Source organism: Haemorhous mexicanus, chromosome 9 (genome assembly GCF_027477595.1).
Source record: "Haemorhous mexicanus isolate bHaeMex1 chromosome 9, bHaeMex1.pri, whole genome shotgun sequence".
Lineage (NCBI taxonomy): Eukaryota > Metazoa > Chordata > Aves > Passeriformes > Fringillidae > Haemorhous > Haemorhous mexicanus.
This window is the reverse complement of record NC_082349.1, coordinates 10,865,928-10,878,722: the sequence shown is the minus strand read 5'-3', so window position 1 is coordinate 10,878,722 and position 12,795 is coordinate 10,865,928. Positions and strand designations below refer to the sequence as shown.

The following is a 12,795-nucleotide window of genomic DNA, read 5'->3' as shown; positions in this document are numbered from 1 at the left end:
TGTAAGTCTTCATCTTGTTATCCAGATTATTGATATTAAGACCTATTAAATGGCACTGGACCAGGGGTCACTGGGGGTCTAGGTAGGCTTTCTGTTGTTGATGTCTCCCCATTAAGCCTTGGCTCACTGACAGATTCAGAATGTAGCTGTTAATACGTGTAGTTGTTAATCTACTTGAGTCTTATTAATTCTTTATAATACATACTTTTAATTAAAATCCTGCAGCATTATTGAAAGCAGTGGAGAAGGCAAAGTGTTCTCTATAAATGCTCCTACTCTCAGCACCCAGAACTTTCCTTTTGCCCAGGAAGGGGTTTCCCTGTGTAACAGCCTCAGGATGCCCTTAGCTGTGCTTTCACCTACAGTCTGGGGCTCTGCCATTTCTCTGCCCATTGCTTTGACCCTTTAGGTTATGCTGGCCTCCTACCAGCTGACCATTCATTAAAAATTAACACATGTGTTTGGGAGAGTCTGTGATTAAATCATCAAATTGTTTGCCAGTTACTTGGGCCTGTAGCATGTGTGGCTGGTTTGGGGAGCTGCAGCCTCTTCTTGTGCCACTACTTTGCTGAATTCCCTCCTCTCTGTGACAGCATGTAAGATGGAGTCACTCCTGCGGTTCCCATTTGAGAGGAGGCAGTGGCTGGATGGAGCCTGCCTGCCTCACCTGACTCTTCCAGCTATTTTTATGGTATGAAAGGGAATGGGGTAATACCTGTCTGGAGAGCTCAAGATAAAGCCATTGAGGTTCATGGCCATCACAGTTCTAAGCATCTCAGAAATTCAAGTTTATTCAGCAATCATCTCAGAAACTCAAGGACAGCACTCCTGGCTTCAGAGAGACAGCATGGCCACAGCTGGAGCTGGGCTCATTCAAGGTTCCTGCAGCACTGGCATGAAGAAATGCACTGTGAAATCCAGTGATAGCACCTGGGCTGAGCAAGACTCCCTATTTCACTCCCAGATCTCAGGTAGGCTTCAGTGGGGAGGCTGCTGGGGGGGAGGTTATTTTACCTGGTTTCTTAAGGAGTAGAATTAAAGAGGGAACCTTCACCTAGCCTATTATTTTTAAGAGGCTGTGTTCATGGTTTGCAGCGTGGTAACTAGTCAGCATACAGATTCTATGGTGACCATTGTCACTCTGGACAGAATGGGTAAAATATAAACAGGCATTGCAAAATATTTCCCAGACAGTCAAACCAGCCTGCATGCCAGCAGGCATTGCTTGGTTCTGTGCTCTCCTCTCCTGCATGGTGCAGTAACCTACTGGGAGCAGGACATTTGCTCCTGGACAGCTCACCAGGGCTTAGCAAATCTTCCTAAGGCCTGCCAAACTCAGCTCCCTAAGCCCCCCCCAAATGTGGCAACCATGACATCCATGATTCTAGGACAAGGGAGCAAGTGAGGGAGGTGTGTGGGAGTGGAGGTGTCTCCAACCAGCTAACTCCATTCATCAGTTCCTGGATGTGCAGCTGAGATACAGGTGGTTCTAACCTGCCAGCAGGGGGTCTGGAAAAGATTCCAGATGATCCTGTCTGAATCCTTATCCTGATGCTATGGTAGAAAAGACTAATGCAGCCCTTTAAGACAGAAAATAGGAAAAGCAGATTAAATCCCTGTGTCAAAGCATTAGGGAGGCTCATTGTGGGATTCTATATCTTGAAAAGGATTCAGGAAAAGCAGAGAGGCTCTATAGAGCAGAAACACAAAAAATGGCTTGAGGGTGGGAGGAGAAGCCTGGCAGAAAGAGAATTAAGCGACTCAGTATATTTAGCTTTTCAGAAAGACGGATGAGAGGGGGTTTGCTTGCAGCATATGTGTAGTGTCACAAAGAGAAAATGCCAGGCTCTAAAAGGCTCTTTAATCAAGCAGAAGGCAGAATAAAATGGTATGTCTGCAAGCTGAAGCCAGACACAGGGAGGTGGGATGCTCTTCTGAACGTGAGGGTGAGGGACTCCTGAAACAGACCCAGAAAAGTGGGAGTCTTCAATGCTTGTCTTCAATTCAAGCCTACATCCTCTGTTGGAAGCTATGAGTGAACCAAACATAGTGTATTGGAATTACTGCAAGGAAATGAAGTGCTGAGCAGGGTGCTGGCCAGGGGCTTGCACTTGCATGACCTCCTGCCAGGTGGGACCATTGGGTCACGTCACCTGAGGAAGATCCTTGGAAAGCTGGTCCAGTCAGGCAGAGCACTTGGGGAGGCAATCAGGCAGGCTCCAGGTGTTTATCTGCTCCCAAAGTGGTAAGTATGATTCTTTGCTGTTGAAAACATCTGGAGGGTGGCAGAATTTTTGAGCCAAGTTCAGATTGTTTTAACTTCTTTTGTGTGGACCTGGTGCTGATACTGTTTAAGATTTCTGTTCTTAGAGTAGCCAGAGCACCAGATACGTAAAGTGTTCTCCACAGTCTGATCATGTTCAGTGTCTGCATTTAAGAATAATACATAATGAGTGTGTGAGATGAAACAAGTTTGGTCAGAGAGATAAGACAAACTACAAGTGTCTTACAGCCTGGATTGCATTCCTTGAGCCTGTGTATCAGCAGAAGTGATCTCTGTCTAGCCATTACTGAAAAAGATCGTTGCTGTGGTATATAGTGGTATGTAATTAATCAAAAAATATTGCATTAATTAGTATTGGGTCTGGTTTGATGACATTTAATTTGGGGAGAAGGATTACAGTGTGAGTATTAGAATAGTAATTTTTATAGGGTAAAGAAACAAAATGAGATTAGAAATCTCTATGAAGGAAACCTGGAGGCTGATGTGTGTGTTTGGCATCTGATGCAGATAGTTACAGCCTAAGTTAATTTACTGGTGGGAAAAGATGCTGCTCAGCATCTCCTCATGCACATGAGGGGAATTTGCAGAGCAATTCTGGCATGCCTCAGGTGGGCTCCTTTCAAAAGAAGGGCTGAAGGAAGCTTTGTTTATGGTCATGGTGATGTGTCCAAGTCATGCTTAATCCAACACGAGTGTCTCTGCAGCATCGATGCAGGGACACAGGGGTAGGACCCCTCACTGCCTGCTCCAAGCAGTGACCAGCCCCAACTGTTTTATGCTACCTGCTAATGCAGCCACCAGCTGTGCCCTCTGCCAGAGCCTTTTTTCTCCAGATCATGGCCAGTGTTGCTGTAGGAAATTCTCTGCAGACACACAGGTAGCTACAGGCTCAGCTGGTTTGCTGCAAGGGGGTTTTCTTGAGCAGGATGGGCTAGATCACTTGCCTGATCATTTGGTCAGTTTGGCTTTAAAAAGCTCCAGAGCATTCTGGAAAGCAGCACAGCAATATGATAGGATTTAATCAGACTTAATTATTCCCCTGCTGTCTATCTCCTAGCAACATCCAGCTTGACATCTGCCTGCGAATGAAATGTGTAAGCTAAGTAGGAACATGTTCAGACTAAAGTCCTGCTACTTGAACCAAATCACGCCACTAATCATTGCCTTAATTCATCTCATGGCCATCAAACAGCTGCCAGATGCTGGTACCTGATTTTCCAAGATGCACAGCGCTTGCCTTCTGAGTTTTTTCCAGGCTGGCAAGGAGGATGGCTTCATCCTGGGCTCTTTGCAGCACACTGACACCTGATAACGGGGTTAGAGTTTCCTGAGTGACAAACACGGGCTCAGGAGCAAGCCCCAGACTTGTCGCTATTTGGCTTCGTGCTGTAGGTCCCTGCTTATCTCATCACTGAAATCAGATCACCTGCTGTGCCCACACACCGTGGGGTTCAAATGTGGTACGGGGGCGGTTTAGGTGAAGCTTGGGGACAGCTGGAGCAGATGTGGCGCAGTGGCAGCAGGCAGTGCAGCAGCTCCGTGTCACAGGGACACTGGCGGTTGAGGCAGGGAGATGAGAGCCAGCTTACGCAGATGGAGGGATGAAGAGGGGAAGAGAGGAGCAGGCATAAAGCAAGCATTTGTAAAGTAAAACTGGGCCCCAGCCAGACATGATGTGGCACAGGAGTCGGTGGAGTTGCTGGAAGAAATGAGCAGAGCTGGGGCCATAGGAGGAAGCTGCCTGCACCAGCCCTGGCTGCCAGCTCACCGTGAAGCTGGAGGGAAGGGAGCTGCCTCAGAGCAACGAGCATCCTGAGCAGGTCAGCCCTTCAAACTGGGGGTTGATGGGGCAGTAGCTTGGGGGCAGATCTACAGATAGACAGGGCTGCATGAATGTGGTCGTGTCCCCTCTCCCATATACCTCCTCACAGGGATATTGGTGTCAGTGATACCTAGGTGCTTGCATGAGTCTGTTGGTCTCCTGTGCTGTCTGTATAAGTTGCTGTTGGCATCCAAAAAACCCAATGGTGTTATCAGTGTGACATGTGTCTCCCTTGAGTCGCTGTAGAGGAGCATCGTAGCTCTGGAAGCCTGGCTGTGTGGGTGCCACACTAGCAACCAACTTGCACTGACTTCATTTGTGTAGACCACAAAGTGGGGTTTCTGCCTGTGAAAATGGGGCTGTATGAGCCCCCACCAGCTCTCCCTGTGACCAGCAGGAACTTGGCCTTTTATCAATTGCCTTTGTCAACAGTGCTCAGCCAGCTCTGTGCTGTTCAAGGCAGTGTCTGCCATTCAACATCAGCTCGGCTCACTTCAGTAGGAGCTGCCACCATGCCAGACATGATCTTACTAAGATTCCCTTAAAATCACCTTTTGTTTTCCTTCTGTTATCAGTGACAAATGGAGGGTCACTGGGCTGGTCACTAAAGATGCAGGTTTATTCCTCACCGTTTCTTTCCTTTCAGATGACTTTCCCCTTCACTACTAATAATTTCCCTTTGTCATTCTATCCTTGAGAGGCGTCATGTTAAGAGTTTGTCTCAGAAGGCTGTGGGGCCAGCAAGAACGAGGGCAATGCTGTCGGAAGTTTGTGTTGCAGTCTGTTCCCAGTGCTGCTGTGCTCAGAGGGCAGCTGTGCAGTGAGAAGGTGGAGACTGTAACATGCCGGGAGGCGCGTGGAAGCTGCACTGTCTGCGTGGCGTGAGCTGTGCTGTGCAGTGGAAGGGCACCTGGGAAGTCCGTGCCGCCCGGCCTGGTGTGGGCCAGTGGCGGAGGCTGTGCCACACCGGGGAGGTCGCGCAGAGCCGTGCAGGGGCAGGGCAGGACCCTGTTGGGTGTACAGTGCTGGAAGGGTTTGCAGAAGCTGGACGGTAGCGTGAAGGAAGTGGCCGGACTGTGCAGCAGGGACAGGTGCTGTGCGGGGCCGTGATGGAAGCAAACCCAGGGTTGCGTTGCCGTGTCGTGGCTGCAGCTTGGCTGTGCAGAGCGGGGCAGGGCTGAGAGGCCATCGGAGCAGTGCTCGGCGGTCGGGCAGTATAGCACCTGAAGGGAGACGCAGCGCACTCAGTGCAGTGCCTGGAGGGCGGGCGATGCCAGGTCACTGCAGGGGGGCAGCGGCCGGGCAGCAGCTGAGGTGCTTCAGCTGGCGGAAAGTGCAGCGCTGTGGGGTGACAATGCGGAGCCTGACAGCGTGTATAGTGCTGGCAGGGGCCACCCGGTGCTATGCCTGGAGGCACCGCAGTGCTCTAGAGGCGCCACGGCGTGACTGGGGAGCGGAGCCGGGATTTGGAGGAGGAGCGATGCCCGGCGGCGGCCGTGAGGGGGGAGCGGGCTCGGGCCGTTTACCGCGGCGCCACCGCCACGCGCTGATTCTGGGGGGCGCTCTGCGCACGCGCACCGCCGCCCTGCCGCAGCGCTCCTCCGGCGGGGACCCCCTGCCCGCGCGCCATTGGCTGCGGAAGCCTCCCGCGATTGGCCGGGGCGTGACCCCCCGCGCCGTCCCATTGGCCGGCGGCAGCCGCTATGCGGGCGGGCCCCGCCCCGCCCCGGCGCGCCATTGGCGGCCGCGGCGCCCCCCGGCGGCGGCGGGTCCCGCTGGGCGCGCCCGGCATGGCGGCGCCCGCAGCCCCGCGCCCGGGGGGCGCAGCCGGCGGCCGAGGGCCCGGGGCCGGCGGTGGCCGGGTGAGGAGAGGCGGGGGGGGCGGGCAGGGCCGTTCACGACGGCTGGCGTGCCGAGTGGGGTCCGGCGGGGCGCGGTGTAGGAGCGTAGCGGAGCACGGCGAGGCGAGGGCAGCCCGGCGGTGGCGACGCCGCTGCCCGTTCAAATCCAGGCTCCAGCCGGCCGCTGGCAGCTGTCACCTGGCGGACAGCTGCCGTCCTGCCCGGGCCCGGCGAGCCCTCTCCCCAGGCGCCGGTACCGCCTCTAGGGCAGCGCGTCCCCGCAGCGCGGAGTGCCCGGGACTCCGCGGAGCTCCAGCCGGGAACAGCGCCGCGCCGGCCGCTCCCCGGGCCCCCGTCCGCGGGACACCCCGGCGCTGGGGGCTTGCTCTGTGGCGTGTCGGGAGGACGCGGTGCTCGCCAGGCCGCGGCGGCCAGGGCCGCGCTGGGCTCGGTCCTGTGAAGCGGACAGGAGCGGGGCTGATGCTCGGTCACAGCGTGGCGGTGACCCTGTGACGGACAGAACAGGCGGCTGCCTGGGGTGGTTCTTGTTCCGCTGATAGGCTTTGGGGAACGCGTGTGTTTTACCTGGTGGAGGAGCACGGTGCGTTATGGTGGGTATGGGATTGCACGTTTTGGAGAGGATGCCCGTTGGAGAAGGTGGCTCCAGCCTCAACCTGTTTTTCTTTCTCAGGTCATGTAGAAGAGCAGATTTAATGTGAAGATGTGAAGATGGGACTCTTGGTGTTTATGCGTAACCTGCTGCTAGCCCTCTGCCTCTTTCTGGTACTGGGATTTCTGTACTATTCTGCTTGGAAGTTGCACCTTCTCAGATGGGAGGATTCAAGTAAGTAGAGGAACGGTGCAACTGTTTCTGGGCTCCCTAAAACGCCTGTTAAATAGTTGCAATAGTGGTGAGGTGGTTCTGATTTAGTAGTATTAGAGGGATGTGATTAAGCCCACTCAAATGCTAGAGCTTTTAGTATGCTTAAGGGGTCGAATTTGTGACTACCTAATGCTCTTTATGGCTTTACTTTTATTACTGGGTACAACAGCAGGTTCATGCTTTATAAATCTAGTATTAGAGATCTCAGTTCTTGGAATATTCTGTTAGTTTATGATTCCTAATTGTCAAAATAGAGTTTGTATGTTGAGGTTTTTATTTCCTGAATCCTCTGTGCATTTTAACATATCTAAGAAAAGTTTGGTTTTTTTCCTCTGGTGAATTTTGATTTATTTCTGTAATCATATATGCTGATTATCTCATCATCTTACTTTGTCCTTCAGAAATCCTCATCTTCCATTTATCTTCCATGTTAATATCTGCCAACTATCTGTCATCTAAAGGATGTCTTTCAACCTTTTTAAGTCCAAAGAGACATCTGACCTCATTGAATACAATCTGAGGATTGTACTCTGCAGTAAGGCCGTAGAAGGTTACAGTTGCAATGAAATTAGGCTGAGTTTTGATTGCTCAGTTGCTGCTCTTATTTTTGTTTGTGTTGAATTTGCCTGCATGCAAGAACTATTTATTGAAAACATAAAAACAAGAAAGCAATTCCCTCCTCTCCCCTCCTGCCCAAAACACAAGCCAGCCTTCCTTGCAGCTGTTCCACAGGCTGTTTCAGATGTCTCAGAGCTGACTGTTGCTCCCTGGATCAGCAGCTGAGAAACACTGATCCACAACTGACAAGAAGCCACTGGTCAAATTTCTTCTTTGCTGTATTGTGTTTTTGTGCATGCTGATAGAGGTTTCTGCTGCAATGCTTATAAACTTGACATTTTTTTCTACCTCTGTATGCTCCAAATCTGTTGTTGTGTGTTCTTGAGAAGTTTTGCATGATGACAGATGATGTCTTGGATATAACACTTGTTCTGGTGCACTGATTATGACAGGGGAACTACTGAGGTGCCTTGGACTAGAACAAGTATTGTAAGACTAAATTTGTAAAAGGAGATGCATAGTGTTTTTCTGAGCAGGGATTTTTTCTTCAGGTTTGTGCTTGAGAGGGAGGGAGGGAGTTAAAAATCTTCATTATATGTTTCTGCAAAGTAGTACTTTTATTGACAACATGTAGAAAATCCTTTCTGCATGAAAATAAGTAAAGTTGTGGTTAAAAGAACAGTTTTTGCATATCTGCTATTACAGGGTGATCTCTTATGAAATTATAACACCTATCATCCTTTACTTCCTTCATGCCACCAGGAAATCATGTTGGACTTCCCAAGGCCTGCAAAAAAAACCTTTCATGCCACAACTTGTGTGTGATCTTTGTTACAAATGAAGAAGCAGCTATGTGTTTATCTGTTAGGCACCAAGGTGCTGGGGAGGGTTCTAACTTTCTGCAATCCTCTTCAGATTTTGTGCCTTTAGCTTTGTGTGCTCTTTGTTGTTTTACACCATGTCAGTCCCTGGGAGGCTTTGTGGTAACTTTGGGTTGCAGTGCAGTTTTGCAAATCTGTGTGCAGACGCTGTGGATTTCTGTAAATGGAACACTTTTGCCCGGAAAGATGACTCTAAGTTGCAGCCTAGTTAGAGTGATTTCTGTTGAGTGCATTGGCTGCTTTTGGGTAACCAGGATATTCTGACAGGAGCACTGTGAGGTAGCATAACAGACCTTTGGTTTGTCTCCCTTTCTCTGTTCTTTTGTGTAAAATGTGTCATTCATTTATTCTTGGAAGTTGCAGTGCTTGCATTTAGCTTCTCCACCATGTACAGAGATGATGCTAGCTGGAGGATTTAGCTGACTGTTCTTTATCAGTTGCCACAATTGATTTAGACTGTACTGTTGTTCCTTCTAGACACTTTTGTGGATTGTATCTTAAATATTGGATGAAGTTCTTTGAAATATTAGCATAAGCAGCAGCCTAATGTAAAGGGGCAGATGTTACTTTTGAAACAGTAAGAATGGTACCTGTTTTCAGTTTTTTTTAATGCATCAAAACCTATTTTATTTATCATGTAATTTAACACAGGAGGAGCTTATGCAAATAGAAAGTAGAAATTTAAAACCCGTTTTGGGAAACTTCATATGGAGAGTTAATGGTAAATAAATAATGTTCTAGAAATCTGCATTTGGAAGTTAACAAATGACAGATTTGAATTACTTATTGAACTGATTAGGCCTTCTTGAGAATGTGTAATATGAGACAATGTATAATGGGCAATTATACTTTGTATTTGCTGAAGGGGAGCCTTGCTTAGTTAAGTGCCCCAGATAGGTGGTGCCGTGTGGTTTTATTTCCTGAATTACAATGCGGTGTGTGACCTTGTAAATTTCCTTAAGATTGATATGATAATGCTGATGTCCCCAAAGGCAAAACTAAGTCAGATGTGTTAATTTTGGTGTCCTTAGTAATCAGAGATTATTGATTTTGTGTGAGTTATCTTCTTATTAAATTACTTTCATTTTTCTTGTGACCAGTGCCTTTCATCTGTTTAATAGTGACTCCCTAGCTTCAGCAGTGACACTTGTTTTTGTTCTGTTCTTTGTGCTAGAGGAAGTATGAAACTAAGCTGCTCCCAGCACCTGATGCCTTTGCAATCTCTTCAGAGACTGGCTTTAGTAAATTTGACACCTGTGTTTAATAATGGAAATAAACAAATTTGTTGTAGAGTATGGTGGAAAACACTTGATCTGCTTATTTACTGCTTGTGTGGTTTGTTCACATAATGTTTTAGAAGATGCCTCTGCTTATTATTGTCATGGATGAATTTGAATGGTAACTATAAAGTGGTTTACTTTGTAAATTAGTCTCCCTGACACTTGGATGTTTGTGTATTTAGCTGTTAAAGTAAATGAATAGCTACATTATTTTGTTTATATGTACATCTGACCTCTACAAGAAAGGAGGCTGAACTTCGAAATAGACTGAAAGATACACATCAATGTTTCTCTTAATGTTCCCTTAACACGAAATGTTCTCCACTTAATGTTAAATCTGTCCTCCGTGAGTGATGCCTTAGTGAGTACTGCAAGATTATTCTCCTTCTTGTATGACTCTGCACCTTGCCAAAATACAAAGGAGAAGAGGAAATAATTAATTTTTTTAAAGGCTTGTCTTTACTTTGACAAGAATAGATTGAATTCAGCTAATGTGAACTAATTAACATTGAATTAAGTTCAACTCCTTCTTCTATTCAAGACAAACCTCCAGTGATTGCTACCCTTCTCTCATCCTTTTAGTGAATATCATGACTGGCTAATCTTCCCAAGGTCTGGTTTCATGTTGGTGGCAGAATGTTGTTAGCTCTCAGAGCAGCAGCAAAGTACAAAAATAAGGGGTGTAATGCTGAATGGAGGAGGACCCTTGAGTTCTGTTAATGGTTGGGAATACATGAGCAGGGTTTAGGACAGATTTCCTTGTTCTCTTTCCTGATTTTTGTAATGCAGCTTCAGTCTCTGACAGTAGTGGTAAGAGATGTGCACTGTCCCTGCACGTTTTTCCCAGACAGGCAGTAACAGTGGATTCCACAGCTCTCTGATGAAGTGTTGAGTTGCACACAGGTATGCTGAACACATAGAACTGATAGTGTGATGTGAGAGGCAAACAAGCAAATAACTAGTTTGCAATCAGGTTTAGTTGTCCTGAACATTCTAGAAGGAACTTAGAGGAGCAAATATTTGTATTGCTGTTCTTTGTGTTTCTGGCCACTTGGTTGTCAGGGAGTTCTTGCATAGTAATGGTAGTGATAGGAGCAGGCTTTGAAGGTCTGAGACATGCACAGCAGCCTCTTTCCTAGCAACTTCCTGTCCTGTTCCTTCCCTGATGCTCTCTGAGGAGGAAGGAAGGTGTTGTCTGTAGCAGTGTGAAGATACAGCTCGTAGGAGGGTGCACTGTTGTCTTTGAAAAGTATGGTGGGAGACGGAGTTACTTAACCTGATGTGTGTATAGCTGATTTTGCAACTTCAAAACGAGTGTGTTGTAAAGAAGGAACGATTCCATTATAAAGCATCCTGGCAATGGAAATATTGGACTCATTCACCCAAGTCAGCTTTTACTTTTTCCCTCTGTCTCAAAGTATTGAAGTATCCTTGGGACAAGGACAGTGTGATGCTATTTTCTTGTTCTCTATTGTATTTCTTTCTACATTAGCATTGAACTAATTTAAAGAAAAATATACTTTGCATGAAGTACTTTTGCCAAAACCCACATTAATACAATTTGAGCTTGTCAGTTTGAATGTGGTTTTTAAATTATCTCCAGGTATGTTCTGTTGATGTCTCCTTAAAAAAATCAAGTCACTATTCTGTCATCTGTTGCTCTGTGTTATTTTCAACTCTAATTCTGACAAGGCAGCCAAAGAGATAAAGCTTTGAGAGGAGATTTTCCAAAGGTATTTCAGGACCCTTATCCTTTTTACTCCTTTTTTTTTTCTAATGTCTGTTTCCAAGGGAACTGAGGAGACATAAACAGGCAAAACTGACTCACTTCTGGTTGCAGGTTTTTAATCTGCTTGCATTTCCATGGAAACCAGTCATGCAGCAAAAAAGGCTGAATTAATCAAAAGCAATCAAACCTTTATTATCAATATAAATACTGGTTTACATCTTTCAAAGTGAAAACAGTACTTTTGTCAATTCTTGTATTAGGGTCTAACAATGGACTGATGAAATGGATCTTCTTGCAAGGATTTGCAAAATGTTTACTCTTTCTCAGGTGGCTTATGGATGTGTGGTGGTATCCAGGGTGAATGGGTTCAGCTGTTGTCTTGGGCTACTAGGAGTGTCATTTGTTCTGTGTCAAGGGTGTGGATCTTACATACACTGACATCTGACTTCTTTCTGTTCTTTGTTTAGTGAAGAACCAATGAAAAGACATTCAGTTGGTGTGTGAGCAACTAGGCCATGGAGACAAACTTGTCCTCTTTGTTGAGAGAGTCACGTAATGTGTTTTGTGTTCTGCTGTGACTGTCCTACTTGCCTTTGCCAGAAGTTGTGAATGCAGGAGTGCTCCTACAAAAAACAAAAACTCCAGACCAGCTCAGCTTGGCACTGGGAGCAAAAATCTGATGAAAGTGGCTTGAGCTGGGATGGCTGAATTGATGGTTAGGTGGTTGAGGGAAAGTATTTTTTGACAAGGCACTCAGTGCTGTTGTGAGTGGTAGCAAGCAAATGGTGATGCTAACAATTTTAATTGTTCACTATCTATGGCATTAGCTTTAGAGGGGGGGTGTGTGTGTATTCTTTAAAGTAGACTTTATTGCTGTTGCCTCTGCTTCCCAGTCTGGAAAGCCTGAGAGATTAACCTTGTGGGCAATACTTCTTTGCTTTGGACAGTATTGGGCAGCACTCTAAGCTTCCTGAAACAGTTGGGGGTTTTTTGGGTTTGTTTTGGGGTTTTTCTGCTTTGTAGGAAGAGACTGGGTACAGCACACAGATGGATTATTGTGATTTCTTTAATGCTTTAGTTATTAGTAACTTCAAGGTTCGTTTGATCCACTCAGCTGTAGTGTGTGTTAGTGCTGTACTTTCTGCACCAAAATTGAGAACAAATGTTTAGAAAGTTCTTATAACGTGAATCCAGCTACAGTTTTATGGATCTCTTTGCTAGTTTTCAGATGCTTTAGGGATTTGAGGATCACAGTGATGCTTTTTGAAATGCTAAAAATAGCAAGTAATGTTACTGAGACAGCAGTGCATAGTAGAAGCAAAGATGTAAAAATAGAACTTAAAACAAGAGTTGTCTGGTAAAGTAGCTTAACTTTTCTAAGTTTTTCTCATATTGGGCTGAAGTATTCCATTTGTGTTCAGCTAGAAACTTAAAGCTGTAGTGTACTAACTATGGTGGATAATGATTTTATCTGTTCAGAACACAAGAAAAAAATTGATTTGGTGCCCAGAAATTGT

The 12,795-nt window shown here is 46.6% G+C and overlaps 1 protein-coding gene across 11 annotated transcripts in view; it reads left to right on the top strand.

Moving 5' to 3' along the window:
• ST3GAL3 (ST3 beta-galactoside alpha-2,3-sialyltransferase 3) overlaps positions 1-12,795 on the top strand; it is a 187,305-nt gene that overhangs the window by 9,967 nt on the left and 164,543 nt on the right. For 6 of the 11 annotated variants that reach the window (XM_059853992.1, XM_059853997.1, XM_059853999.1 and 3 more), the window contains one exon: positions 6,639-6,791. In XM_059853992.1, the coding sequence (XP_059709975.1) occupies positions 6,677-6,791 (115 nt within the window). In that variant the 5' untranslated portion in view covers positions 6,639-6,676. Of the gene's footprint in view, positions 1-5,891; positions 5,969-6,638; positions 6,792-12,795 lie in introns of those variants that run through there. The other 5 variants (XM_059854001.1, XM_059854000.1, XM_059853995.1 and 2 more) reach the window with 3 other exon arrangements.